The sequence below is a fragment of the Plectrocnemia conspersa genome, unplaced genomic scaffold (assembly GCF_051122295.1).
Source record: "Plectrocnemia conspersa isolate PC_06_02 unplaced genomic scaffold, ASM5112229v1 ptg000010l, whole genome shotgun sequence".
In the NCBI taxonomy this organism is placed as follows: domain Eukaryota; kingdom Metazoa; phylum Arthropoda; class Insecta; order Trichoptera; family Polycentropodidae; genus Plectrocnemia; species Plectrocnemia conspersa.
The window spans coordinates 20,961,124-20,989,069 of record NW_028277174.1 but is presented as its reverse complement, the minus strand read 5'-3'; the positions used below and the strand labels follow the sequence as shown (position 1 = coordinate 20,989,069).

General features: G+C 32.1%; 4 protein-coding genes and 1 long non-coding RNA gene across 8 annotated transcripts in view; 3 read left to right on the top strand and 2 right to left on the bottom strand.

Moving 5' to 3' along the window:
• The window catches only part of Glut4EF (Glucose transporter 4 enhancer factor), a 124,923-nt gene extending 121,779 nt beyond the window's left edge, over positions 1 to 3,144 (bottom strand). For all 3 annotated transcript variants that reach the window (XR_015811186.1, XM_088195821.1, XM_088195823.1), the window contains exon 1: positions 2,472 to 3,144. Coding sequence is in view for 2 of the 3 variants with exons in the window: in XM_088195821.1 (XP_088051947.1) it covers positions 2,472 to 2,864 (393 nt within the window). In the remaining variant the exon portion in view is untranslated. The remainder of the gene's footprint in view (positions 1 to 2,471) is intronic.
• A 5,023-nt stretch (positions 3,145 to 8,167) lies between these two features.
• On the top strand, positions 8,168 to 8,799 carry LOC148230975 (uncharacterized). The gene is made up of 4 exons (XR_015811069.1): positions 8,168 to 8,279; positions 8,341 to 8,414; positions 8,483 to 8,595; positions 8,676 to 8,799. It is a non-coding gene; the product is annotated as an uncharacterized LOC148230975 (long non-coding RNA).
• A 1,970-nt stretch (positions 8,800 to 10,769) lies between these two features.
• Positions 10,770 to 14,984, top strand: nan (transient receptor potential cation channel subfamily V member nanchung). Its single transcript, XM_088195124.1, has 12 exons — positions 10,770 to 10,993; positions 11,051 to 11,229; positions 11,511 to 11,778; positions 11,846 to 12,035; positions 12,487 to 12,640; positions 12,704 to 12,958; positions 13,019 to 13,600; positions 13,666 to 13,925; positions 13,986 to 14,095; positions 14,155 to 14,336; positions 14,401 to 14,643; positions 14,704 to 14,984. The coding sequence occupies exons 1-12, from the start codon at positions 10,903 to 10,905 to the stop codon at positions 14,827 to 14,829; spliced, it is 2,640 nt and encodes an 879-aa protein (XP_088051250.1). The 5' UTR covers positions 10,770 to 10,902; the 3' UTR covers positions 14,830 to 14,984.
• DCTN3-p24 (Dynactin 3, p24 subunit) lies at positions 14,824 to 15,839 on the bottom strand. Its single transcript, XM_088195125.1, has 4 exons — positions 15,704 to 15,839; positions 15,407 to 15,622; positions 15,137 to 15,334; positions 14,824 to 15,061 (listed from the first exon to the last, which is right to left on the bottom strand). Exons 2-4 carry the CDS (start codon positions 15,620 to 15,622, stop codon positions 14,939 to 14,941), a joined length of 537 nt encoding a protein of 178 aa, XP_088051251.1. The 5' UTR covers positions 15,704 to 15,839; the 3' UTR covers positions 14,824 to 14,938.
• A 2,409-nt stretch (positions 15,840 to 18,248) lies between these two features.
• Archease (protein archease) lies at positions 18,249 to 27,528 on the top strand. Of its 2 annotated transcripts, XM_088195830.1 has the most exons (3): positions 18,249 to 18,384; positions 19,175 to 19,199; positions 27,115 to 27,528. In XM_088195830.1, exons 1-3 carry the CDS (start codon positions 18,324 to 18,326, stop codon positions 27,503 to 27,505), a joined length of 477 nt encoding a protein of 158 aa, XP_088051956.1. In that variant the 5' UTR covers positions 18,249 to 18,323; the 3' UTR covers positions 27,506 to 27,528. The 2 variants fall into 2 exon arrangements, with proteins under 2 accessions (XP_088051956.1, XP_088051957.1); XM_088195831.1 differs by lacking the exon at positions 19,175 to 19,199 and having other exon boundaries at positions 18,253 to 18,384.
• The last annotated feature ends 418 nt before the right edge of the window (positions 27,529 to 27,946 follow it).

The following is a 27,946-nucleotide window of genomic DNA, read 5'->3' as shown; positions in this document are numbered from 1 at the left end:
TTCTCGCTTGGATGCGTTAATCAAAATTATTATTTAATTGTTTTTTTTTTTGAAAAATGCAAATTTTACCTTGATACTGTGTTTAAATGTTCTGATTTTTTAATTGTTATTTATTTTAAATAATATTTTCTGTTTATTCACAAAAAAAAGCATTTTTTTACTGATTTTTGGGTAGAGATAAAAAAATCAATTGGGCCACTGTGGTCGATTTCCGCGTTCAGGGTTAAATTAAGGTTAGTGCAACATTTTTTAATTATATTATTAAATATTTTTATTAAAGTAATTATTTTATTTGTTTGTTGGACGCCTTTTTTAATTGTTTAAAATCAGCATTTGTTTATTGTTTTCACATATTTGACTCTTAGCTATTCATGGATGTTTTTAGCGCATTAAGTTTAAGAACCACACCTTCCATCGTGAAAATACCGCCCCTAAGCAAGTGCCACCCGGGGCGGTCGGACCCTCTAGCTAAGCTACTGGATGAGTGATGAACAGTTCAACCAAGAATTTCTGATATATCTTAAATTATTTATGATTTTGGTTAGGTTAGGTCAGTTAATTAATATTATATTATTTTTAGTACACGGTTTTATGTCGATTAGGTTAGCTTTCAATGGGTATAATAATAATTACTATTACGTAATTGATTATTTCGTATACACATACCGATACGCGGTACAGCGATGTGTCGTTGTTTACATTGGGAAAACCGCGTTTTTATTCACCGTTAAATCCAATTTTAGCGTCACGTGAATCGCGCAACATACGTCATATGACGTCACCTCTTAAGGTTTCCGCCCCACGCATCCTGTTTCGAACGTGAAAATCGACATTGGCCCATTTGATAAGGAATTTGGGCGAATCGGCTGCCAAACCCAAACAAAACTTTAGGTCCAAAGTTCAACACTGTCGTATTATTTCCTGATTGAGCTGGTAAAACTGTACGTGACATTAATTAAACAAGGAAGAGACAATGGACGCGATTTTGCGCAATCGGAATGACACAGAAAGGAAGCGCACAAACCAAACAATTCCGGTTATTGCCGCTAGTGATTTGGAATAGCGCACGAATTCGGGTCAGAGTGACTCAAAGGCTATTCTTTACAAGCAATTGATAAGAGATTACTTAGTTATAAAACGCGTGCCGGCCGGTTTTTGTTCGTGCAATTGCGCGTCATCGACGAACTTAAATTGAGCTCCTTCGTACTGAGTGACGTACATGCATACATCGTATAAAATTTGAGAGATAAGATTGCTTACATGGTTTTACTGCTGTACAGCTCCCGAATGAATAAACAAATCTGCTCACTTACATACATCCCGAGCAGGTGCTACGTTTTAGATCCGGTTCTTATCGATGCATAATTTACTATCTTGCGGGTAAACGCCAACCAAGCCACGCAGCTTCGTGTAATTTTTACGTGTTTTAAACTCGCAAAATGACGTATCTAGCAGATTTTTAAAAATTAGGAATTCCATTAGTTAACGACTTACGCTGGTCAGGTTTTTCCCGTTACGCAACATCAAGTCAAGTGTGCTAACAATATATGGATTTCCAACGTCGTCGTTGTTTATGTTTACCAATCAAAATGTCCTAGAAACTGTAAATACAACTTACAGTAGATATTTGTTTATTTATTGAAAACCTTCAGTTGCAATATTAGAACAGGGTAAACGCAGTCAACGACTATGAAATTAGTAGCAAGACATATATTTTTATATTAATTATAAACCATTATTGCAGATTAAATCAATACACGAATACAATCTATGCACGACCTAGCTCAATTTTATTTTAATTATTCATCACGATATTCATCTGTGAGATTAGGAAAATCTAGGAAAACCTAGCATATGATGATCGATCTGAATTATACGTATGTATATAATAAGCTAATAGTAGCCCAAACTTGCCATCTCTTTCTCAATTATTAACAATGATAAAATGGATAGCTCTCGAACTGAATGTGTTAACCCAAATAGAGTATAGTCGAATGCATACCAAAGCAACCAGGTAAAAGACATTTAAGTTTTTAAATAATGTGTAATAAAAACTACATTTTTTTGATAGCAGATTTACTTAGCAGTAAAAAATTTTGCGCGTCTTAGGTGCCAAAACCCGGCTACAACAAATAATGTTTCATGCCACTACTGATGCACTAACGTAGTCGCTTAATTTCCAAATATATTAATTTTTTAGAGCATTATGACGTCAATACGATCGTCATTAGCATTACTGAGTAACGATTTAATTAGTGTTAAAGTAATTTTGTGGAGCCGGGTCCGGCCCGCGGGCCGTATAGCAATACCGGCCGGCGTAGAATTTTAGCCGGCCGGTTTAACGCGACGAGCGCACTCGTTCGTATCTGTGCGATAAACAATACCGCGATACCGAGTCAAAGAATCCGCCGATCGCAAGGTCGAGGCGATGACGTCGACGCCACAAGCGGGCAAAAGAAAACAAGACTTACTTCTGAGCCGGAGGGGTGAATCGCTACGTGGACTTCGTCGGCCTCGCTGTCGTGGTGACGAACGTCACCGTGCACCTCTCTGCCGTTGAACGTGAGGTAGACCTTCTGTCCAGAGGCCACGTTCAAGCCGTGGATGCTCCTGAAGCCGGGCCCCACCAGATCCTGAGCGGCGTACTCCCTGGTGCTCTTCTTGCCCACCGCGCTCTTGGAATCGAACCGCACAGAGAACCTAGTGTTCGGCGTCAGGTTGATGCAGTTGTTGTTCTCAGGATACACAGAGGCCGGATTTTTCACGGCGTTGATCACCCCCGAGTAGAAGAATCCGTCGTCGCCCAGAGCGGCGACCCTCGTGCCCACGATCGACCTCTTGGCTAAACGCTTTCCTGTAGACATCTCAACAACGCAGTCTCAGCACTAGGTCGATTGATCACAAACACTGTTCGGTCGCTTCGCGCGACGAAAATCTATCTAAACTTCTAAAAAGACGAGTTCGCAAGGTCCGGGAAAATCCCTACCTGATGACCACCCACTTCATTGCGTCGACAGACAAATGCACTTTTACGGATGTAACACTGCAAACTGTGAGCATACCGAATCGATCGCGCAAACAAAGAAAGTTGATTTTTCGCTAGAGCGTCGGAGCACCAAAAGTGAGAACGAATGAAACGCGACTGATTTGAAGTTGAAAGTCGCCGGCCGGCAAGCGCTAGCCGGCTCGACGCGAGCCGAATTCACCCGAGCTGAGCCGAACATAGTGCCGTCTCTTTCGCGCTTTGTTTTGGTCCTCAGCTGTTTTACTGCACGCCCGTCGGCGAATACATAACTTTTCCAACGGGTGCACCTCTTATGATATTTTAGGATGAGCATAATTAGAGATACGTATTATTGCGTTTTGAGAGGAGTGCGACATAGATGCTAATTAATAGAAAAAATTTCAAATCACAAAATAATTTTTAAAACTATTTATTTTAATCTTCAATATATGTTTATGGCCAAAAATAATGCTTCCTAGCCTTAATGTCAGTGTTACTCATTTTTTCTCAGCACGTGGACCAGTATATATTTTTCAATATTTACTAGGGATTGGCTAAAAGAAGTTGACTACATGTTAACCAAAAAATTCACTTACGTCATTGACCGCGGACCAGCTGCTGCCAGCTCACGGATCGGTACTGTTTCATAGACCAACAATTGAGTAGCACTGCTCTATGTCACATTTATGTTGGTACTTGCTTTGTGTCTTTCATAGTAATGTCGCGTGTGTTTTGCCACTCGCGTGTTTTGAATTGCCCACTTTTTATAATTAACGTAAGTTCGATTTCACAGTGAGTTCATAGTAAATATTAAAATATTCAATGGATTATATTAAATTAAATATTTTTTTCCTTCAAAACAAAATGGGTCAAAAAAATATATATATATTAAAGAAAGAGCTACAGTTTACGAAACATAAGGTTTTTATATAAGCGATAATAATATGTTAATGTGCAGGCATTACAATTGCCAGTTAGATTTGAAGAAGAAAGACAATTTAAGCAAGCAGTCATCTAAAACAGCATCGACGCCCTCTACAAGTAATCTCAGCAATCTACAATTCCTAGCATTAAAAATAGAAAGATAAAATCTTCGTTTATGAAATATACTGTTAGCATGTGTCTTAAAGCTAAGAAACCAGCAGTGGGACAATATTTTAAGCAATATATTGCTGGGTTTAGTTATTTACCGTGTGCAGATAATTTGCGAAGAACGTGTGTACCAATTTGTGGATAATAAAGAGAGAAAGAGAGAGAGATATACCAGAAGATATAAAAAAACAAGCCTATCGATAAAACGGGACATGTGTTAACAGTTTAACTTAGAACAATGCTACCTGCAAGTGAACAAAAAGTATATTTTACGTCATGTATTTTGTTAGACAACTAATGCTACTACACGTACTTAAATAATATTATATAATATTTTAATATTGTAGGTTTTGTTTCAGATTCAGCACCATATGCGATTGCTTGCTATGAGAGTCTCAATGTGTTAATTGGGAATAAAATACTACATTTTGGTGGGAAATATGGTAATGCAAGAGTTTAAATTATTGAATGAATAAATTAGCATACTTAAGATGGCATTATTGAATTTCCGAAAAAATAAATCAACTTATGTAGCATTTTTGGAGATATCTTATAGCTCGTTGTAAATCTCTCTAATATTTGGATACCTATTTTGAAGCATTATTAGATTTTATTTTAAATTCTAATACAAAAAATGTTACAAAAAGAAAAAATAGTAGAATTGTCTAAATGTAATTGTCTAATACAATTACATTTAAAATATAATGTAAACATGTAAGCGAAACATGTGATAAATTTATTAATTTACTTGATAAGTTAGAATGATCGCCTTACTCGTTTTTCCATTTATTGTGGAATAAAATTATGGTAATAAAACATTCTTTTTAATATAATATTAGTAGCATTTTGTCTATGAAATCTCAGATTTATTTATTCATTAAGTTGTCACTGATCGTCATACTAGATTAAAACAATCATCTATAGAAATATGTTTTATACTTAGTAATATTAAATTGTAATTTATTTTCTTTTTGTATTCACGTTTGTGTTTTTGTTGATTTTTCTCTGTCATAATAAATTAAACTGTATCGTACCTATAAATTGTACATATGTATATAATAAATTGTTTTAAGATTGCACCTTTTAAGTTATAATTTGTGACTTTATTTGTTCCAAAATGTTTGTTCAAAGCGTCAAAACGCTAAATTTTATGAAAATAGATGTCAAAAAATAATAATTCTTTAATTATAATATATAAGATCGTATCGTTATATATTACATTAAATTTGTCAATTGTACTTTTAGACCTTATCAATATGTGATATAACCTTTTGTGTGCGTGAGGTGCACCTTGGGCAACATTACAATTGACAAAATATAATGTTTAATTGAAGGGTTTTTATGTAAATATCTTACATGGGTTCTTGCAGTGTCGTAGATGAGTTTCAAGAATGATTTCCCATAAAAAATACCATTTTTACCTGAATCAATTCGGGCAAAGTTCATTGATTATGGTAAGTCGGGATTTTATGTGACGAAATCTAATCCCAGATGTGCTGCAGCTTTATTTTCGAAGCCAACAGTTGACGATTGTCAATTGACAACTATCGGTGGCGTTTTATTACCTAGAGTATTTGAAGGTTCTCTCTGGTGCATATAATTCGTGTATTCAGTAATATACTTTAATGTCATATATTTTTATAAAATATTTGCGATTTTAACTACTAACTAAAATTATCTACTGCAGTTTTTGTCATATTACGACATTTCTTATTATTTAAATTTTTATTTCATTAGCATATTATTTTAAATTATATTTAAAAAAAGGACTATGCCTGAATATATTAATTGTAATGATATGTATTTTATTGATAGTGATAGGGAAGATTTTCAATTTGATTTTATTTTTCCCAACGAGAATAATGAAGAAAGTGTTACTGAAATTAAGTGTTTTGCTCCAAACCAGAAGCAGAAATCTGACGATTTAAATGGGAACGACGAGGAAATAATATCTCAAGTAATTCCTACCACTTCCAATTGAGGAATTGTAACAGAAGACGATAATGTGTTTTATAAATTTAAATATTGTGTGTTTTATAAATTTGAATATTCTTTAGGTGATAAAAGTTCTGGGCCTTAGTTCCCTAAAATTGTATCCAGCCTATTGATTATTTTAAATTATTTAACACTGATCTGTTTTGGTTAGTTTATTGTGTAGCATTTTGTTTTTTTATATCAAAAATAAAAATTAAGTTGGAATTATTAGATTACAATTTATGTTCGTCCATCAAAGAGTTTAGTTTTTCACAATGGCTTATATAAAATATTATTTTTCTTAATTTAAATTTTTTTAACAATATGAAATACATGTCAAATGTATTACTTATTTTTTTAAATACTGATTGGCCACTAACTCAATGTAATTCGGCATTTCCCCATAAATCTGGTGGTATTTTTTTTCAAATATTTTAATGGTCCTTATGAAGTATATTATTTGTTTACGTAATGCTTTTGTTAAGTTAAATAAAAAAATATCGTTTTTCTTTTGTTGGACTGAAAGTGACGTTAGTTTAGTTTAAATAAAATATTGCGAAACTTACAATTTTTTCTAGTTATTTTTACTTTAAGTTTTTAGTGGGCGCGCTCCAAACATTGGGAAGCGGAGAGCTCTGCATGGTGGGGGAAGTGTAAGTAGGTCATCCATGCCGACCAATCAGCGCAGCGCTTGGTCACGTGGTTTTGTTTTGATCTGTCAGCTGTCCGTTAACGCGCACGTGTACTGCACGTTAAAATGCATTGTTTCAAAACATACCAAAAATAAAATGTTAATAGAAGTCAATGATATTAAATAATTGTTTTTTTTATATCTAAAACGTTTTCCAGATTATGTTATGAATGAACAACTACGATGTAGAAATGAATGACTCGGATAAGTAACGCATGCGCAGTACAAATTTCATATCAATGGAAAAATATTATATAACAGAATTGCAGCTTTTTTTTACATCAAAAACTTAACCTTAATAAGTTTCGACCAGACTTGACAATGTTTCGAATGTATATGTAAGTAAGTGTATGTCGATAGCAAGCAACAACGCGAAACACACAACAAACGGCAAAGAATCATCTACCTCTATGAACAGGGCCGGCCCGAGAGCGGTCTCCAGGGGCCGCCATTAATTTCGAATTTGGGCGCTATTTGATTCTATTTAACATGGTGACGGAAGTTTACATGTATAAACTAAGGTGACCAGTGACGTCTTAATTTGTAGAGGATTTTCCTCATCAATTTTTTTGCCTCCTTTGTCATATTTTTGTGATTTATCCTCCTTGAACGAACATTTTAAAAAATACCCTTTTTTTAGTTTCCATATCATTTTTTTTCCGTGGTGACCTATTTTTAGAGACTAGGGGGCTGAAAATTCTCGAGCCGGCCCTGACGATGAAGAGCAACTACTCAGACTCTTGGACCCTCAAGACTTGTCTATACAACTCCACCACCTGATACCAACATCTAGATTCTACATTTATATATTTTATATTAATTATATATTTATGTGTTATCGGCTTTTCCGTAGTTTATTTGGCTGAAAAATCACACCACTCAGCACGAATCCCGAAATAAATATCCCATGTATTATTTTTTGACATGTCGATAGGTAATTGTCACAAATTTGGGACATATAATCTGATTATTAAAATGAGCCGCTATTCGTTAATCCTGTAAGCCAGCGCTCCCATCGAAAATTTCACTCTATTTACGGCCACCTGAGAGGAAAAACAGATGCGGGTGTAAATCAAATAATTTTACTTTGATTAAATCCATTTTATTAGTTCAAATTTATGGAATTTTTCAACCAACTATGGTCTCATTAGTGTCTTTCTAAAAATTACCCTTAGCATGGGTACCTTAGCATTTTGAAAGCACTAAAGCAATGTAGTGATTAATACAAAGTGCATTATATAGTTATTTGATGCAATGGAATACGTTAACAAATGCAATCTTGATTATAAAGCAAGATTAAAATGTTAACTGTCATCATGCGATGAATTTTCATGATTATGATATTTGATATGCGAGGTAATTTTATGATATTTGCTGAAATATCATAAAATTATTGAAAATATTCATTAGGCTGGATGTCTTATTAAAGTTTTGCTATAAAATTTTAACTTTTGAAAAAGAGAGCAATATCCATGGACTACATTACGTTGCTGAGAGAAATCGGCGTTGGATTGTTAGGTGAGAAACTGTTTTAAGTTTATTTAATAATAATTCACTGATCATTGTACTTTATTTTAAGATTGTTTTTACTCATCTCGTTGGCAATGTGCAGTTGAGGTCTATCTGTGACCGTTTATGAAAACGTTCTATACTGTAATGATTTTTTGATGCATTATCATGAGAGATTTTTATTTATTTTAAATTTCATGTACACATTTTAGCACTATTTTTGAGTAATTTAAATTTTGGTCAAAAAAAAATGGCAGCAATAATCTGAGATGTTATGTGAAATCCGAGCAAGTTCACCTGCTCGTTCAATAGTTTTGCTCAAAAGGTATTTGTATAAAATTACTCATTACAATATACAGCGACATTATTATAGGTAAGAAAACCATGTTCTGTTTTACTTTTTAGTTGCTACCAAAAAAGGATTATTTTGAATGTTGCAAGTACATTATACCAGTAGATTCAAAATATGGTACTTGTTATACGGTTAACACTTTGCGAAACAGGTATTCTTAATACGGATCATCGTCGTAATATAATAAGAAACATAAAAGTATATTTTGTATAGATTAATTCAGTACTTTTATTCAAATCAAACGGTTCGACTGGCCCATGAATCTTATCTTTTTCACAGTACAGGCATTTAGTGGGATGAATTCAACAAATATGATAAATAATCAGTTTATATTGAATTTATACGCTATTTATTTTCAGGTAAACATTCATAGAAATGAAGAAGCACCTTGGATAAAATCTGATGTTGATATAAAATTGGAAATTTATTTTAAATTTGTGTTAAATGTACATTGTTATTTCATAACATTGAATTTTTTTTTATTAGTTTTATATTAAAAATCCATTTTTTCAGAATATAGAGATAAGCAGCGAATCATTAGTAAAGAACGTTCATTTGAGCATAACAAAGTGTTGTTATAAAGATAAAATCATTCTGAGTGAATTTGAGTCCTTTTAAATTTACAAAAATCTTCATTGATTTATTGTCATTTTTTTTTATTCAAAAATATTCATGGGTACAATAGTATACAGACATGTTAAATACACAATACTGGTTCATAACCATTTTCATTGTTTACAAATAAAAAAAAAATAAAAAACAATAAAAAGTTATCCCTAAGTGTAGTAAAGTAAAGATTCAAGGAAAAACACACAAAACCTTTTACATAAAAAAAAATATCAAAATATACATACATATATAAAATATAACACATACATAATTAAAAATACTAGGTCAAATAAATCTACTTTGATGACTATATGTGAAACTGAATTATTGTATCAAAAATGTAAATTTATCATTTGAGGGAACATAATCTTTCCAATAAATGGTTGTATGCGGAATTTCTTAAATTTTAGTGAGTTAAGGCATTTTTTGCTCATTCTCTTAGTTCCAAGTGATAGTAGTGAACCTAGATTTCATTCCAGTAACAATTATTTCTAAGAAACCACTATATTTTGTTTCAAAGTACAGCGAAAATTCATAGCATGCATCAATACGTCGTTCTTTTAATTTTGAAGTCAACACTTTATCAATCTGTAGACTATTATAGACGATGTGGTGTGCTCAGGGCCAGCTCAGATGTCAGGATTTTTCTTGAGTCTCCGTGCATAAAGGGTCTCAGCATACATAAAACCATGTTCATGCATTATTTCTACCTTTGAGGCCTTGCGAAAACCCCAGCGGTGTGCTGATTAGTACCAGTAGTGAGACTAAGCGTATAGCATTACCGTTACTCTCGTCACTGGATTATGATCCCACTTACTTTGGTAGGAAGAGTTTGGCTACAGAACTTACTAGTTCATTTGTATACTGGCTGTAGTAACAGACATACATTACCTTACTAAACTATCATTCCTTGATGAATTTCAATGACTTTCACAACTTCCAATAATTTATAACTAGGTTACTGGTATGCCTTTGATTTGGATATCTTAATTGTACTGAAAGCTTTTGACTACTTATGAAACTATATGTAACACTGATGGCAATTCACATTAATGACGTCCCTGCAAACTAGCGGGACGCAAACTACTCTAGCTATATTCATTTTTTTTAAAATATCTTGATTACATATAATGATTTTTAACAAAATGCCGATAGCACATGTTATTATGAAAACCAGTTTTAGTATTAATTCAAATAAACAATCTTCCAAATATTAAATACAGCAGAAAAGTTGTATGAACAAAGCTTGATTTAATACTTTTTATTTAATAATATTTAGTCAAATTTTTAAAAGCTGCTAATTTTCAATTACTGTTAGAGGATTTGATAGATTATTATTTGAAGCCTCTTTATTGAGCTTAGCCGAAGCACTATATTACTTACGCATGAGAGTACCTGAAATAGATAATATATAATATTTTATAATTAATAAAATGTTTTTTGTAATAGCAAATACGTTTTAATAAAACATATTTTTAATTACTAAGTGTGTATTTAGCCACGTCACATATGGATAGGTAAACAAATTATGGATTAAACTTTCCGCCCTAGTATTGTTTGATCAATACTTTTCCAGTGTATCAAAAAGTGATAGTAATTGCTAGAACTGCTTTTTTTGTGCGCTAGAATATATGTATATTCCAAATGATCTTTAAATAATATTACATAAAGATGGGTAATACTGAGAGTAACGTTACTAGTGGAGTTAAAAAACAAGCTGGAACATCCACACAACTTTTATATAAGCTTGTTGATTTAAAAGGTGATATATGTTATTTCTAGCATTAATAAACAAAATTTATAATATGTTTCTTATTAGGTGGTGGATTATTGGTAGACATGATGAAAAGAGCTGCTCAAAGCAAGCAATATGCTGAGATTGATCATGCTATAAAAACTAAAGTTGAACCATTTTTATATAACAAAGGCAAAGGGAGATATCTACCGATATCGCAGTTAGTTTTGCTGAGAAACAAGGAGAGAGCCAGACACAAATTGGTAATTAATCAGATTGGATTTAACCCTTTGCTGTCACACAATGCTATGTGTAAAAAAATTGTGTTGGGTAAATTAATACGTTTAAATGACAGTATAGATATTTCCATAAATGATAGTAACATTGAGTCAATTTACAAGTTGTTAAGTGTCTGCAAGTAAATGATTATCAAGAAATTTTGATATATTTGTTTCTTGTCGTTAATTTACTTATAATAGTGTATTGTTGAGTGACAGCTAAACAATAATTATATTCATATGCTAATAAACATGAAATATACAAGTTACCAGTTCTACGTCAAATGGAAAACCCCGATGATGACTTTGACATTGAGAAAGATTGGCCCGACGTTTCCGAAGAAGAATATCAACGAAATCCTATAGCGTATAGAGATATTTGTTGGGATTTAAAAGAGAGAGGAGCGGTGGGTGAAACGATTCTACATCTCTGCTTATTAAATGCCACATCGCTTCATGCCGATCTGGCAAAACGACTATTAAGATTTTATCCCAAGTTGATCAACGATATATACATTAGTGATGAATATTATGGTATAGTATACAGAAAAATCTATATATATAATCAGAAACTGTTATATGTTTTACCTTTAATCATTAGGAGAAAGTGTTCTACACATTGCCATTGTAAATGAAGATCCATCGATGGTGAAGTTCCTTTTAGACGCTGGTGCTGATAATCACGAACGTTGTTTTGGTAATTTTATGTGTCCGGAAGATCAGAAGGCCTCCAGAAATGATTCACAGGATCATGAATGGGTCAACGTTCAACCATTCACTAATTATGAAGGGTAATTCTAGTTTTATAATCGACTGACATTTGTAACCACTTTTTGCATTGATTTAATTCTGCTTTGATAAAAAATGCATGTAATTTAATGAAATTCTATGTATCTTAATGAAATCGAAATATTGAAAAATCTACTATGGACTGGGTAACTATTCCCCCTTCCTGGAAAAATCTGAAACTATATCTCTGCTTCATGTTAGGCCACTACTATTTTTAATCACACAGGATACGTTTAACAATACCTTTTTTATACGGCCATTCATATTTTTTAGACGTGTCTCGAAACTTATGAATAAAAGTGTTAAAAGAGTTTTTTTGTTATCGTGATTTGATAATTGCTGGCTTTTTAAGTCTGTGTGGCTATTGTGCTAAAAATGCTTTGTCAAGCCAAACCTTTGTCGTTTGAAACTTTCTAAATATCATTGTTGAAACAATGTATTATTTGATTGTAGATATGTATATTGGGGAGAATATCCTTTGAGTTTTGCAGCATGTCTTGGACAAGAGGAGTGCTATCGTTTGATGTTAGCAAGAGGCGCTGATCCGAATAATCAAGACACAAATGGAAACACTGTTCTTCACATGTTGGTTATTTATGAAAAATTGGTAAATATAACTTATTTATTTTTAACTGTTAAAATGTTATGTAATAATAAATTATATTTCAAGAGCACATTTGATATGGCTTATGAAGTTGGTGCGTCACTCAACGTTAAGAATGTTTTAAATATGACTGCGATGACTTTAGCAGCCAAGTTGGGAAGAATGGAAATGTTTATACATATAATGAATATAGAACGTGAGATATATTGGCAAATTGGAAGTATCACATGTGCTGCTTATCCGTTGTCTCAAATAGACACAATTGACAATGAAACGGGTAATATAAGTAAAGATTCAGCATTAAACTTGGTTGTGTTTGGGGTAAATATTTATAATACATACTATGAATATATGCTTGTATTTTATAAACAACTATTATAGGATAAAGATGAGCATCTGGAGTTGATGGACGGTGTGTTGATTGATCTATTAAAAACTAAATGGAATACTTTTGTCAAACGCAGATTTTACAGTCAATTTTTCTTATTTGCGTTCTACTTCATTATTTCTCTGATTTGTTTCACGTTGAGGCCGGGTCCGCCTGATAAAATTGCCATACAGCCTGGATCAAACTCGACGAATGCCACGGCAATTCCGATGAATATTACAACGAACACTCCTTTCGAAAATCCATTATTAAATAACACAAATCCATCTGAATCATCCGAAGAAAATGTGGACTCGTCAATTAATGTGATTAAAAATAAAACAGCTAAAAGTATTGAGCAAAATATGAAAATAAGAGATTGGAAATCTAATTGTTCCGAAGCAAATCCAAATAATAATTCCACTTCGAATGATTCGACATCACCTTGTCAGAAATTGAGGAGTGGAAGTGGAAGTTCTAATAAAGACTACTATCCGAAGAAGCTTGACGGTGATAACGATAATGATGTTGAAGAATGGTGGGACGATTTAACCGAAGAATGTCGATTGATGCAGATAAATTCGCATCAGGCTAAAGTAATAACATTATTTGAGTTTAACATCTAATATTTTATTTTTATTTTTAATTTTTCTTAACAAAGATCAGGATATCAGCCGAGATAGCACTATTTATCGGTGCGCTTTTATACATAATCGCTGCTCTTCGCGAGGCTCGATTTCTTGGTTACAAAATGTTTGTCGAGAATTTGATGACGGCGCCATCTCGAGTGATGTTTCTATTTTCGTGCATTTTAATGATGTCTCTTCCATGGCTGAGATTCGCTTGCCAAGATGAAGTAGAAGACCATGTAGCTGTGATTATCATGTTGACTACGGCACCATACTTCTTGTTCTTTTGCAGGTATTTTTTAATGATTGTAGATTATATTCCTACTATGTTAACTTATTTATTTTAATTTAGAGGATTTAAAACCGTTGGACCTTTCGTAGTGATGATATATAGAATGGTAATGGGAGATTTGCTCAGATTTGTTTGCATCTATTTGGTATTCGTGATGGGATTCTCTCAAGGTGATATAATAAATTAATATATAATTAAATCGTTTACAATATTTATATTGATGTTTTAGCATACTATATTATTTTCTTATCGTTCGATAATCCAAATACACCGGAGGGAGAAGATGATACTAAATCTAATCCAATGCCGAGTCCAATGGAAAGTGTTATGGCGATGTTTTTAATGTCGATGACATCATTCGGCGATTATTATGGAGCTTTTGAACGAACTGATCATGAAATTGAAGCAAAAGTGAGTTTAGCCCAGCAGCAAAGAATCTTTTGATCTGATAATATTGTATCTAACTATTTTTTAGCTGCTGTTTGTAATATACATGGTAATAGTAGCAATCCTACTAGTTAACATGTTGATCGCCATGATGGGTAATACTTATCAAAAGATTGCCGAAACAAGGAACGAATGGCAAAGACAATGGGCTCGAATTGTATTGGTAGTAGAGAGAGGTGTAGCACCAGGCGAACGATTAAAGAAACTGTTGCTTTATTCTCAACCAATGTCGGATGGTAGAAGAGCACTCGTATTGAGACTCAATCAAACTGTAAGACGTTTAGTATAGTATGTTTAAATTAAAATTAATTAAACTACTTTAAAATTACAGGAAGAAGACAAGGAAGAAATGAAAGAAATATTAGAAATGAAACGAACTCACGAACGTATGGTGAAAAAGAGAATGATGATGATGATGAATAAAACTTCAGTGAGCCCCAAGAAAAAACTATTTTAAGTATCATATTATGTATTAAAAAGAGTGCATTAAATATTATTCATAGCATACATTGTGTCTTATTAGCGTAAATATAGCGAAGATCAAATACAATAAATATTTATATATTCTATTTTTTAGGAATTTTTTTCTCAAGTGTTTCAATTCTTTTATTAATATCGACTAAATTCTCCATAATGGATAGAGACACTTGATGCCACGTTTCCATCATTTGTTGAATACACTTTTCTGCCTATTAATATACAAAATGTGAATTATATTTTATGAAATAAACGACAACTATTTTAACTGATTCAATATATCATACCTGATCACATTGCTCTTTGTTTTCAATATTTTTAACGTTGATGTCCTGAACACTTTTATTAAATTTTGGAATATCAGACAGCACGTCAGAATCTAATACTGGTAGTTTATCTTGACAAAGTTGCATACTCTTACAATGATGACGGACGTTTGGTTCATTAGTCAAAATGTAATTGCTCTTCATCTTACTATCGTTCATCTACAAAATTAATAAAAATCGGATTTAATATCAATACACATGGCGTGTTATATTTAAAGTAATATATTGTACCGTATTCACAAACTGAGGATCGAGATACGAATTCAAATCATCAATTCGCTTATTCATTTCAGTTATTTTGTCCCTCCCGGAGCCGATACTTTTTAATGCAGATTCAACAATCCCAATTTGATCCATCACACATTTGGCGACCACCTCTTCTGGAGGGTAACCCATTTTAAATTCTAATTGTTCCAATCTGTTCTCGATAATGGTTAAAGGATCCATCTGTATTATGAATTTTATTGTATTAAACTTCAATTGCCATTTTCTATAAATATTAATAATTAATGTTAAAAATGAACTTACGATAGCAAAAGAATACGAATATCAACCAGAAACAATTCTTGCGCAAATGCTAATGTCAAATGAGCTGTCATGAAGATCATAATGCATGTAATTTTGACCATTGCTTAAAATTGTAGTAAGAAATATTTAATGCGTATTAATATTAACCAATAAATTAATACAAAGGATAGATTTCAAAATAAATAATATTCATATACGTTGATAATAAATTATAATACATAAAGATAAAGTGGTAATTTATTTTTGTAAAGTAATTCACCGTGATAATTTAGTTTATACATTGGAAAATTATTCATTTTCCTAAATATATTAAAATTGATTGGTGTTCGATGAAACGGTAAATTCGGCTTTTTAACAAAAGCAAGCTAATATATGATTTATATGATTGGATAATAATTATTTTATAAATTTTATCATAATTGCAATCTTCTGTATTGAAGGTAAAATCCAAATAAGGATTGCTTTAGTTTTTTCACTAAATGATTTTTTTTTATGTAAATTTTCAGGGACTGAAAAGTTTACTATTTTATATCAATGGTTTTTTTTACGTAATGAATATTACACGTGATCTGGCGTTATCGTGGTGATAAACATTAGACATTCTATTTATTAAATGCAGCCTTGTAAAAATCCTGTAATTTTAATAATTAATTGTTTTTTTTTCTTATTTCAGTTATGGGGGCCAAAATAGATTTGTTATGGCCAAAACTGGTCGGCATTGAAGTGGCGTTGGCGTGACGGTTTTTCTACCTCTCCACTGGCAACCCTCCTGGCGTGCGGACGCATCTTCTCGTGTCCGCCTCTATTTACAATGTAAACAACTGTAACCGTCAATAAATATATTACTGCAGCGGCTCAATCTGTGTCTCATTGCCACCCGCCATCATCACCAGTCCCTAAAAGTCAATATATATTTCGATTTTTCAAAACTTTAATTTCACACCATATATGTATATCATTTTTGCTTTAATTTTTATTTCAAGGCAGTAAAGAGTGTAGTTTGTGGGTATTTAACACCAAGGCGCTATTTAATTTTAATTGCTCTTAATCCCCCTCCTTAATATATTAATTTTCAAACTTTCCAAAATAACGAAAAGTGAAAACGTAAGAATATTTTTTTTTAAAACATTCATGACTTTCGAATTTATTCTGTAAGTGTTTTTTTCGAATTTTACCTACAATTTGTAAAAAGTCAGTTTATCGAGGAATTTCTGTGTAATAAACCATCCTCCATCCAACTTTAATATTTAATGGATCATTATTCAACTTTTCTCTAATTTCGCGTAAAAAGAGTCAAGAGAAATAATTATCAATTATTTAAATTTAATAAAATATCCAGTGCTGATTTGTAATTCCAACAACGAAACTTGTCGATGTAAAAGTTTTGCTTACATTACTTTATTTTATATTTATTTATAATACGTACTGTGAGATTTGCATTTAATATGTTTTTGTTACACAAGCAAAAAAATTAAAATTAGACATATGTGTCACAATTAACTATAAAAAGTAAATATTATATAAACGAAAATTTATTAATAAAAAAATAAACTACCATAAAAATAGGGGCTGTAGAAGGATTGAAAAATCTACCGACTCTAAGGCCGGTTTCACACGTGCCGGGTACATTTGCCCGGCACCGGGCCGGCGCCGTCTACAACCTTTCACACGTAGCCGGTCTCTTGCCGGTTTCTGGCCGGTTTCTTCCCAACCCGATCTATACCCCGTCAACTGGTGCCAGTAATTTAGGATTAACGGCTTCACATAAGTCCTTCCACACATTTCGCGTTATTTTTTTATTTTTGTATGTATTCTATTAAGATAATTTAAAGAGATTACATTAATATAATTAAAATTTCGAGGTCTATTTCTTCCGCTATTGCCTAAACACGAGGAATATATATTATATTTTATTACAAGATACCACAATCACTGTCAACGGCCCGGTTCATGTTTGAGTTTTACCCCCACCACACTCAATTCGGTACCCGGCGCCGGACAGTTTAGTGAGCGCGGCCGGCCGCAACCCGGCAGCCAGCGCCGAGCCGGCGCCGGGAAGATTTGTCCGGCACGTCTGAAATGATAGTACTAGCCCATACAACACCATCCCCACTACACGGCGCCGGCCCGGTGCCGGGCAAATGTACCCGGCACGTGTGAAACCGGCCTTAATCTATCCTACACGTTGACACTCAAATTCGAAATCAAATTTTAACTCCAACTCTGACTCAACACCAAATCGATTTTAAGAATTTAAAAAGTTTATTAATTATTTTTTGTGGATAATCTATTGCTATGTGTAATATAGCTAATTGTTTACAAATTAAATAAATACAATCAAAACATAATATAAACATGAACATAATTTAAGATAGATTTATATAACTGATAAAAAAAAATTTGAAAACATTTTTACAAAATTTATTGTTAGTAAAAATATCAAAAAATAGTGTAATTGCTTAACTTATAATAGTACAATATACAGATATTTTTTACTTTTCCTAAAAATGGCCTAGATTTAATAAGTATGTATGGTCAAAAGAAATGTTGTTATTACCAAACATATGGCTGTGTCAAATGCGTCTTTATATATTTATCTAATATATTGAACAAATTAACCATGATAGGCACCGAATACTTATACGATAAGGATCTGGTGATTCCTCCAGTAAAATATGAATGTGAGTAAATATAAAAATTATAGCTATTGACCGATATTTGCACTATAAATCGGGTTTGAACAGAATGCTTTAATTGTCTTAGATATATGCTACAATTACTCTAATTTGAAATATGGGGTACTATTCAAATATAATCAGTGTTAGGTTACAAGCTACAGAGTCAATTTATTGTGTTCAAAAATAACACTTGATGATATTTTTGAACACAATAATATTGTTTCATAATTTTGATTAAGAGTTCTCGGTTTTTAATTATAATATATAATTATATTACAGAAACTACTACTTTTACCAGCCCTACGGCGAGTCATATTCTCAGTACTCTCATAATATGAAGAGTATGGATATAATACAAATATTACTTCATGTTCAAGATTAATATTTTACTTTTTTCCAGTATCCGTTTAGTTCGGTTAATAAACATATGTGAATTATTTATAGAAATTATGTTTAAAGAAAGATATTGTGCATATAATACATTATTTCATTAAACACATTAAAGAATCGGTTGTTGATATTTCTTAGCGGATGAAGAAGTTTTGTTATACAATACGTATATGCATATAAAAGGATAATATTTGTTAAAAAATATAACAAATGGATAAATATCAAATACAAATGTGTATATAAATATATATTTTTCTAATTAAATTATTTATTTATATAATTATTAGTGTATATGAAAATTTTTGTTAAAAACAAAAATATTGATGTTTGTGCTTTAATGCTGAACTTTTGTAATTAAAATGGGTACAAACTTTTGTGAAATATTTATTTATTTTATTTTCAGATCTTGATCACACAGCTGATGTTCAGTGAGTAATTAAAGAATAAAATATATTAATTTTTGCTTATTTGCTTTTGTTTTTATGTTAAATTCTTGATAATTTGTAATAAATATGTGAGAATAATTAATTGTGATTTGAATCGTCTATTATACAATTTAATCATATCACAGATATACATTAATTATTATAATTAAATTCCAATTATTTCAATATACAGAGTCAACACATCAATTCAACTCAATTTGACAGACATAAGACAAATGCTCTAAACGGGAATTCAGAGATTTTATTAATAGCTTTAATTTTATGATTAAATTCGAGCTACCATTACGCTTGAATGGCCTTATTTCTATTCTTATCATTATTTATATAAAATATTAGCAATATAAGGGCCGCTGAAAATTCAAGTTTTATTGCAAGATAAGCCGCTGTTCTTTAATAAACTCTTTCTTAAAATCGCTATAATTTTAAGATTAATAAATTCGAATTTTTTCAAATAATATTCAAAAATTGTTTTTTTAAATACAATTCCAGGATCATTCTAATCATTGTTTTAGCCTAGTTATATATATATAATTTGATTATCTGAATATATTTAAAATTTTCTATATCATTTTTCCTGATATTGTATGTTGCATAAGTACACCAACAGCTCTTATCGTTAGTTCTAGAAATAATGCACATCGTTCCGTAAAATTTAAATTTGATTTACATAAAACATTTTTGATAAGTATTGCACAGCTACTTGAAACGCATCTTAATTTTCAAATGCATAAATTAATTTGCTTTATATAACCGTCGTATAACCATGAATTAATATGCTTTATATTAACCAGCACGATAGACTAGTGCTATAGGTCAGTTCGACCTGGTTGACCTGGGTTCGAATCTAATATTGAACCCTAATGTTTTTCAATTTCTATCGTGTCTGGGAAATGGGATTAGTTCCCAATCTTACAGATAAATATCGGGTTGAATGATTAAAATGAATCGAGCAAAGTCGTGCAAAGTGACATACATTGATTGTAAGCTGTAATAATATTTTTTAATTGCTAAAACAGATGTCACTAATTTTTAGTCTCAATACTTATTTAGTAGTTGTTGATTGTGTTTTCCTCCTTGTAACGTATCGCCTATAAACGTTTAATAACATGAAAACAAAATTTAAGACACGGTTATTCATATTCATGGAGATATTTAATAGTAAATTATTGTTTATATTATTATTTAATTTTATTGTTTCTATTATATAGTTGTACATAATGCGGAAGAGAAATCAGACGTTTTTGGGACGGTTTGTACTCTGTCAAGAAAGGGATCTGTCATGTTTATTCAATGTCATCTTATAAACCATAACTTTTGCACAACCTATTTTGATTTTTTTTTACATTACAATCAGATATTTGAAGTGCTGCGGTCTGACACCTAGCAGTACTCATTAGCTTTGTACAGTTCAATAGTCATTGAATAAACAGCCTAATGAACGGCTCACGTTCCTTTGTCTTAACTGAATACAGATCATTTCAGAAGCGTTTGATTTCTGCACTACACAATGCACTATTGATTGGAAGATCGCTCCATAATTTTATAGTGTATGATGGGATGTATACATTTGTGTATATATTTAAAAATATACAAATTGCTAGAAAGGTTAATTTTTTTACAGTGATTTGAAAAGCAAATTAGTGGTATTGAATTTTCACCTCTCGTATATTCTAAGACACATTTCAGTTTACATTTTCGGATAAAATTGTAGCTTTAAATCAATAAGCCACTAGTGCATATGTATACACAATGTATTTATGTAAATGTGTCATGGATACATTAAACATAATAGATAAAAAGTACAATGGACAAATTTGTCTAATCGCCCTTAACTTTTAAGTGTTTTAAATCACAACAAACTAGCTGTAACAGTTTCAAAAGTAAGTTTCTTTAAAATATACTAATGTAAAAGTAGATATTATGTATATAAATATAAAAGTAGATTATTTCGCACATATATTATATGAAAATTAGGTATGCATGATTTTATTATATGATAATTCATAAACCAAAGCTTGTAATTTATAACTTTAATATGTAATTGTATTACTGCGTATATGCTAATAACCAGCACGATGGACCAGTGACATAAGTCAATGATTTTAATACATGTAATACTTGGGTTCGTATCCCAAATGGTACTAGTGTTTTTCAATATCTATCGTGTCTAAAAGATCGGAATTAGAGATTATTATATAATTTTAATTCCGATCGACCATCACAAATTAGATTTCCCTAAAGTCACGAATGAATATCGTAATGAATAATAATTAAAATAAAATCGAGATAGGTCGTGCATAAAATATGTCACTGATTTACACCTTACTTTGAATTCCATCTGGTGTCTCACTCACTATGTATTTAGTAGTTATTGATTTTGTTTACCTCCTTGTAACGCATTGGACTAACGACTATTATGTTGCAACGGAAGATTTGCAATAAATGGATAAATAAAATATAAATAGAGAGACATAATAAGCCATTTATTTAATAAGCATATTTATTCAGTTCAAAACAGGTTCAGATCATTTCTTTGCTTATTATTCTTATAAAAGCACATACTGCATATTTAGTCCAGAAATAAAAGTATTCAATACTGCTATTAATGAATAATTGCTAGTAAGTGAACGTGTTTATGAGAAGAATTCTGTAATTTATTTATTAATTTGATTTGATCATGCATGGATATGTAATGTATTTTTTCTTTCCTATAATTAGCATTAATTAACTATAAATAGTGTATTTATTATTTACATTTCAATAAAAATATAAATGGTTTTTTAATATTTTAAAACACAATACTATTTTTGAATTAGTTCAGCGTTGATTAAATATGCTTGGGTCTCAGGGATTATGCGAAGGGTGTTTCTGAGAATAATCCCAGTGAATATATCCCCTTTTCTCGCTAAGTAATGATCGCACACAAACATACCGTACAATTAATTGGGATCATGAACTGTAAATCTGCTCTTAAAGAGTATTTTTTTCGATTTGGGAACATAGTGGACGATGTTATATTACACTTTATTTATCGTTTATAACGGATATTCATTTAGGTCAATTTTTATGAAAGTCTAGGGATAAGAGACAGAATCCTTAGTTGATAAACAATTTGTTAATGTAAAAAATGGGTTAGTTGTTTTGAAATTTGGAAAGGTACTTTACACAATTTCTAATTTGTCAACGTAAAATTTTTCATTAGTCAACGACCTGGTCTTTCATATGACATGAATAATTTGATTCAACGGTATCCGCTAAAATTTTAAAGAAAATATATATTTAGCTGTTTTTAGAACTTCTGGTATAAGTTGATTGATAGTTAAAGAGAAGCTCTAAAAAATGTTATAACCGAAAATATAGTGATATTGGTAAATGTTCCTGGTTGGTGATTTCCGAGTGTTTCGTATGTGTGTCAAAAGTAAGCTGGGATGTTTTTGATTTTTTATGATATACATGTCTGCTCTCTTACTTTTGTAGTAAAATATCTTATTATTTTCCTAATTAGATTAATAAACATAATTTTTAATAAGCATGTTGTAACAATAGAAACGCAGCATGTGTGAATGTCGGTAAAAAGTGAGATTATCTTTATTTTTTCAACTATGTCAGTCGATTGCCCGAAACGATGCAACGAAAACGAGTTCGCCCCTCCTAAACGCGTCGTCGCCCCTTCGTAAAAGTCCGACGATGCGATGTCTTCGGTTCGGAAGGAACACAATGCGTGCAAAAGAATATTGTTTTCCTCGCGAGTAGGTCTTTGAACTACCCTTCCCCCTCGTAAATATAAATAACCGTTAGAAACGACCCCAGGTGCGCGCGGCAGATAATGCGTCCAGGTGACTGTCCTTTTCTAGTAGCTCGCCTTCTGCCTTGCGTCTTTCAAGACAACGTTTTGTAATAAACGAATTATCCAAAATCGGAATTCGCATCACAATAGCCGAGTTCCCAAATGGACTGACAAAAAAATCACACCAGTCGCCCTTGATTTTCAATTTTTCGCGGAAGCCTTCGTGCAATACTAGAACATGCTAGGTGACGCTAGATTCCTTCAAAATTCAAGCAGTGAACTGGGCCAAGGTACTCTGGGTCGAAATTGGAATATTTCTGTAGTAGTCCTCAATGTTTCTGAGCATTTTATATCAATATAAGTCGGCACTTAATGCTAAAATGTATCGACCGGTCAAGATTTTAGGAGCGAAAAAAATATTACCCAAAGAATATTTTGATAAAGTGAGTGGACTGCTACCCCTAACAAGAGTCAGGCCTGTAGTGAGGATCGTAGTAAATAATTGAAGGATATCTTGGAAATTTTTGTTTGAGGAGAAATTCATGTAGAATTAAAAAAGGTCCTTTGAAAAATTTTGTTCAGGTCATTTCGGATTTTTTTTTGTTTGAGGACAAATTTCTGTGGGAGCTAAAAAAATCATTTCAAACATTTTGTTCAAAGATCATCTCCGGAAACTTTTTGAGGCGAAGAAATTGCTAAAAAATTGGAAGCTCAAAAATGGTCTTTTTGGAAATTTTCGTTCAAGGAGGGCAAACAAAGACAAAATGAGGACACACCACCTCAAAGGAAGACGCCTGGTCACCATCATATTTAGTATACGTATATTAATCCCAAAAAGCTCGTCAATCATTTTTAGTAGGTAATCACTAATACCTGAAGGACATGGGCTCGGATCCCTTATTAACTCTATCGTGTATGGGAGATTTAAATTAGTGATTGTTATATAATATAATTATAATTCTGATCGATAATCATAGATTTAGTTTTCTTAATCTCATAAATGAAATAAAAATAACGTCATTTTAGATTTTTCCCGAGGGGGGGGGGGTAAAAGTTGGCCAGTCATTGATTGTTTTTTTTTTATTATTTCGATTTTATTAAAATTCAGAGTATGTACTTCATTAAATCACATGCATTTTTCTGGGCAAATTCAAGGGGGCGTCCCTGTTTAGAATCCACGTCAAAAGCGATAAAATTGTGCCGATAATATTACGACTTACAATAAGTAAGAATCGAATGAAGCATAAAACCGAATTTTGATCAATAGGAGAATGTAAAAATAATTATCCCTTCTCAACAGTCAAAAATTCACGTCAAAAGCAATAAAATCGTGTTGGCACCGTTACAGTGGGGATGCTCGGTAACGAGAATTTCCACTGCAATGACGCCGACGTGATTTTATTGCTTTTGGCGTGAATTTTTGACTTCTGAGAAGTGATAATTGTTTTTGCGCCCTCCTATTGACCAAAATTCGATTTGAATATACTTTAACCAATATTTGTATATCAGAATTCCGTAGTAATATTGCTATATATAATAGCTAGCATATTTTTAAAGCAAAGTGTAATATCTATGTGCAGACAAAGTATGGAGATGTAACGTCTGTCTGTAGTTCTTCCGCTTATTTCCGCCGAGAGTTGAGTTGATTGTTTGTATTTTAGACCTGACATAAGGAAGTTCTGAAAAGTGATAATTGTTTTTGCGCCCTCCTATTGATCAAAATTCGGTTTGAATACAATTTGATCTATGTCAGAAGTCCGTAGTAATATCGGTAAGGATAGCTATCATATTTTTAACACATAGTGTAATATCGAAGTGTAGACAAACTATGGAGCAATGAGCTGTCTGTGCTTCTTCCGGTTATTTTCCCCTGAGAGTTGAGTTTGCTTAGTTTGTATTTTGAACTTGACCTTAAGTTCTAAAACTATAATTAGTTGGGTTTGGTTAATTCGTGTAGGTTGGCTTTGGGTTTGAACAGCAAATGTACGTTTCGCAACTGTCAAATTGAGTTTCATAGACATTTTACGCATATAATTTCACTAATGCCTATCAGTTAAATTATATTTTCGCTACTATAAATATATATCTATTGGTGAAAATGTATTTGGGCTTAACTAGTGAAATTATAACTTCATCAAAAAATACACATTCACTGTAACATTTATATACAGTTTGTAAATGTATTTATTAATACTTATGGAATCATATATTCAACTAGCACCTGCCAGAATAATTATATTTTCACTGGTAAAAACGTATATCTACCGGAGAATATGTGTTTCGATATGGGTTCACTGAAATGACATATTTTCGGGACTGTATTTTTAGATTTTTTTGAGAGATAGCCCGAGAATTTCTGGTTTACAATCACGTACGTGATATCAGCTTTTTCCAGGGGGGGGGGTGCAAAAATTAGCCAGCCGGTGGTCATTTTTTAATATTTCGATTTAATTAAAATTCATAGTACATATTTCATTAAATGATATGCATTTTTCTGGCCAAATTCAAGGGGACAACTGCCCCCACCTGCCCTTCTAAATGACTTCCCTGAGTCGGCTAGAGCTGGTTGTAAAAAATACATTATCATTTTGTTTTTCAAAGAAAGATGTTCCTACAATCCTTTGGGAAGTAATTCCACATCAGACTGTAAGTACATCTAAGAGGTGGCATTTCTCGCTGGTGGGCTTTTTTTGTATTCTGGCTAGCCATATTCCGCAGTTCTACCTAGTTAGCTTGTTGTATGTAACCCTTGTCTGGATTATTGAACGATGTTGGTTGCCGAAGTTCAATATATAAGCTTTTGCTACTTTGGCGAAAATTGTCGAATTCGACGTTATCGTTAAAAAGGAATCATATTCACTTTTAATGGCATGAAAGGTATATACTTCAGGGGAAAATTACATTTATTCTGGACTTGTATTTTTAATAATGTAATATATGGTTTAGGTTAGTAATGTGGTAACTTCGTATCAAGTTAGTTCTAAAAATAAAATAAAATTGAGAAATTAGTTATTTAAACTTCTTCGTGACTTTTGCGCCACCTTGTATATTTAATTTAAAACCTAAAATAACAATGATAAACTACAGAGATAAAAAAACATAATTGGAGTAGGAGTATAACTCTGACAATAGTCTCTGTAATTCGATACCTAGATGACCAAATTTCCAAAGCAAGGATACAAAATCTTTCTTACAAATGCTTTCTGCATTACAAATAAGTATTACAGGGACGTCATTTAAGCCTGGGGGGGGGGATAAATAATTTATTGCCTATTTATATTTATAAATGTTATAATATTTTTTTAAATTCACATGATCGTACTATATTTTATTCTAACCATTTGATATTTATTCTGACGCAAAATAATATAATTATGACCATTCATTATTTTAATTCTGATCGTCATATATTTTTATTCTGACCCTGAATAATATGATTATGGCCAGACAGTTAATAAAATTATGACGGAGATTTGATTTAGAACAGTGTAGAAAGTGGGCTGTATAACTGAACTCGATATAAAAAGCATGCCGCTATTGCGACCTGAGACCAATATTTAACAGAAAATGCGCGTTAACAATTAAAAATAAATTTTTAATTTTAAAATAACTAATTAAATGTAGGATAACACTGGTAATACTATGTTTTCTATTATTTAAGTAATACAATTAAAGCAATTAAAATAGTTTATAATACGTCGTTTTATACTATCCTTAAACAATTGTTGGGTCTTGAATAAAGTATTACTATTAGTTTTGCGTTTTTTCCGCTTTCTCTGTTTATACTGTTAAATGTTTTAAGTATTTTACTGTATAGTAATTTATTAGTGTATGATTATAAATCAGCATCTTGTTTTTTATTCCAACGCATTTTTACATATAAAATATATTTATCGCTCTTGATGTTTTTTATATCGTTATAATACTCATATTTAGCTCTTCTAATTTTTGAATAATGCTATAGAAAGTAACCATAGATAAAATACATTATAGATTAGTAGTGACATGTCTTTAGAAAAAGTAACAGGATATTCTAGTAGTTTCGATAATTCAAAAAGGGAAAATTCTCACACGCTTCTAGGCTGAATTCGCGTTTCGTTTCCGTTGCAGAATCCACGCTTGGGGAGAGTCCTTGCAAGAGGCTTTCGAGCAATGCGGCATGGGTATGTTCGGTTACATGACCGAACTGTCCACAGTCGACGTCCGACAGACGTACGAGATCCAGGCTGAGGCCGACGACATGCTGGGTCTTCTGTACAAGTTTTTAGACGAGCTGCTGTTCGCGTTCAGCGCCGAGCCTTACATCATATGCAAGAAGGTGTCGATCGTCGAATTCGACACCGCCGACTTCAGGATACGCTGCAAGTGCTACGGCGAAGAGTTCGCTCTTGGAAAACACCCGCAAGGCACCGAGGTGAAGGCGATTACTTACTCGGCCATGCAGATCGTCTACCCGAAGGCGGGCGCTCCCTTCGAAGTCTTTGTCATTATAGATATCTGAATAAATAACATTTGTGAATAGTGCGCGGTTTTGTTTCATTTGCTGACGCAAACGGTCCGCGGTGTGTATCCGATCGTTCACACTATGACTTCGCGAATTATCTCATTTTTACGATATCTTGAAATATGCTCCATTTTCATATATGAAATAGTATTTTTTGTTGCGGCTAAACTAAACCCCAAAAAGGTAAATAAAAATATATTATAATTTTAATGTATAAATGGGTATTTTTTAATGTATAAATGGGTAAGACAACGTCGTTAAGAATATTATCGTAAATAAAAATGACTAATTTACCAGATTTAAATGAACGAATTAATTCTAGCTTTCCACGAATAGGTCGATACAATATTAGCAATGAAAAGAAACTCGACAAACGCCCTAATTTGCATAGAACCTCTTTATTTATATATTAATGTAATCAATATTTTGAAATATGGG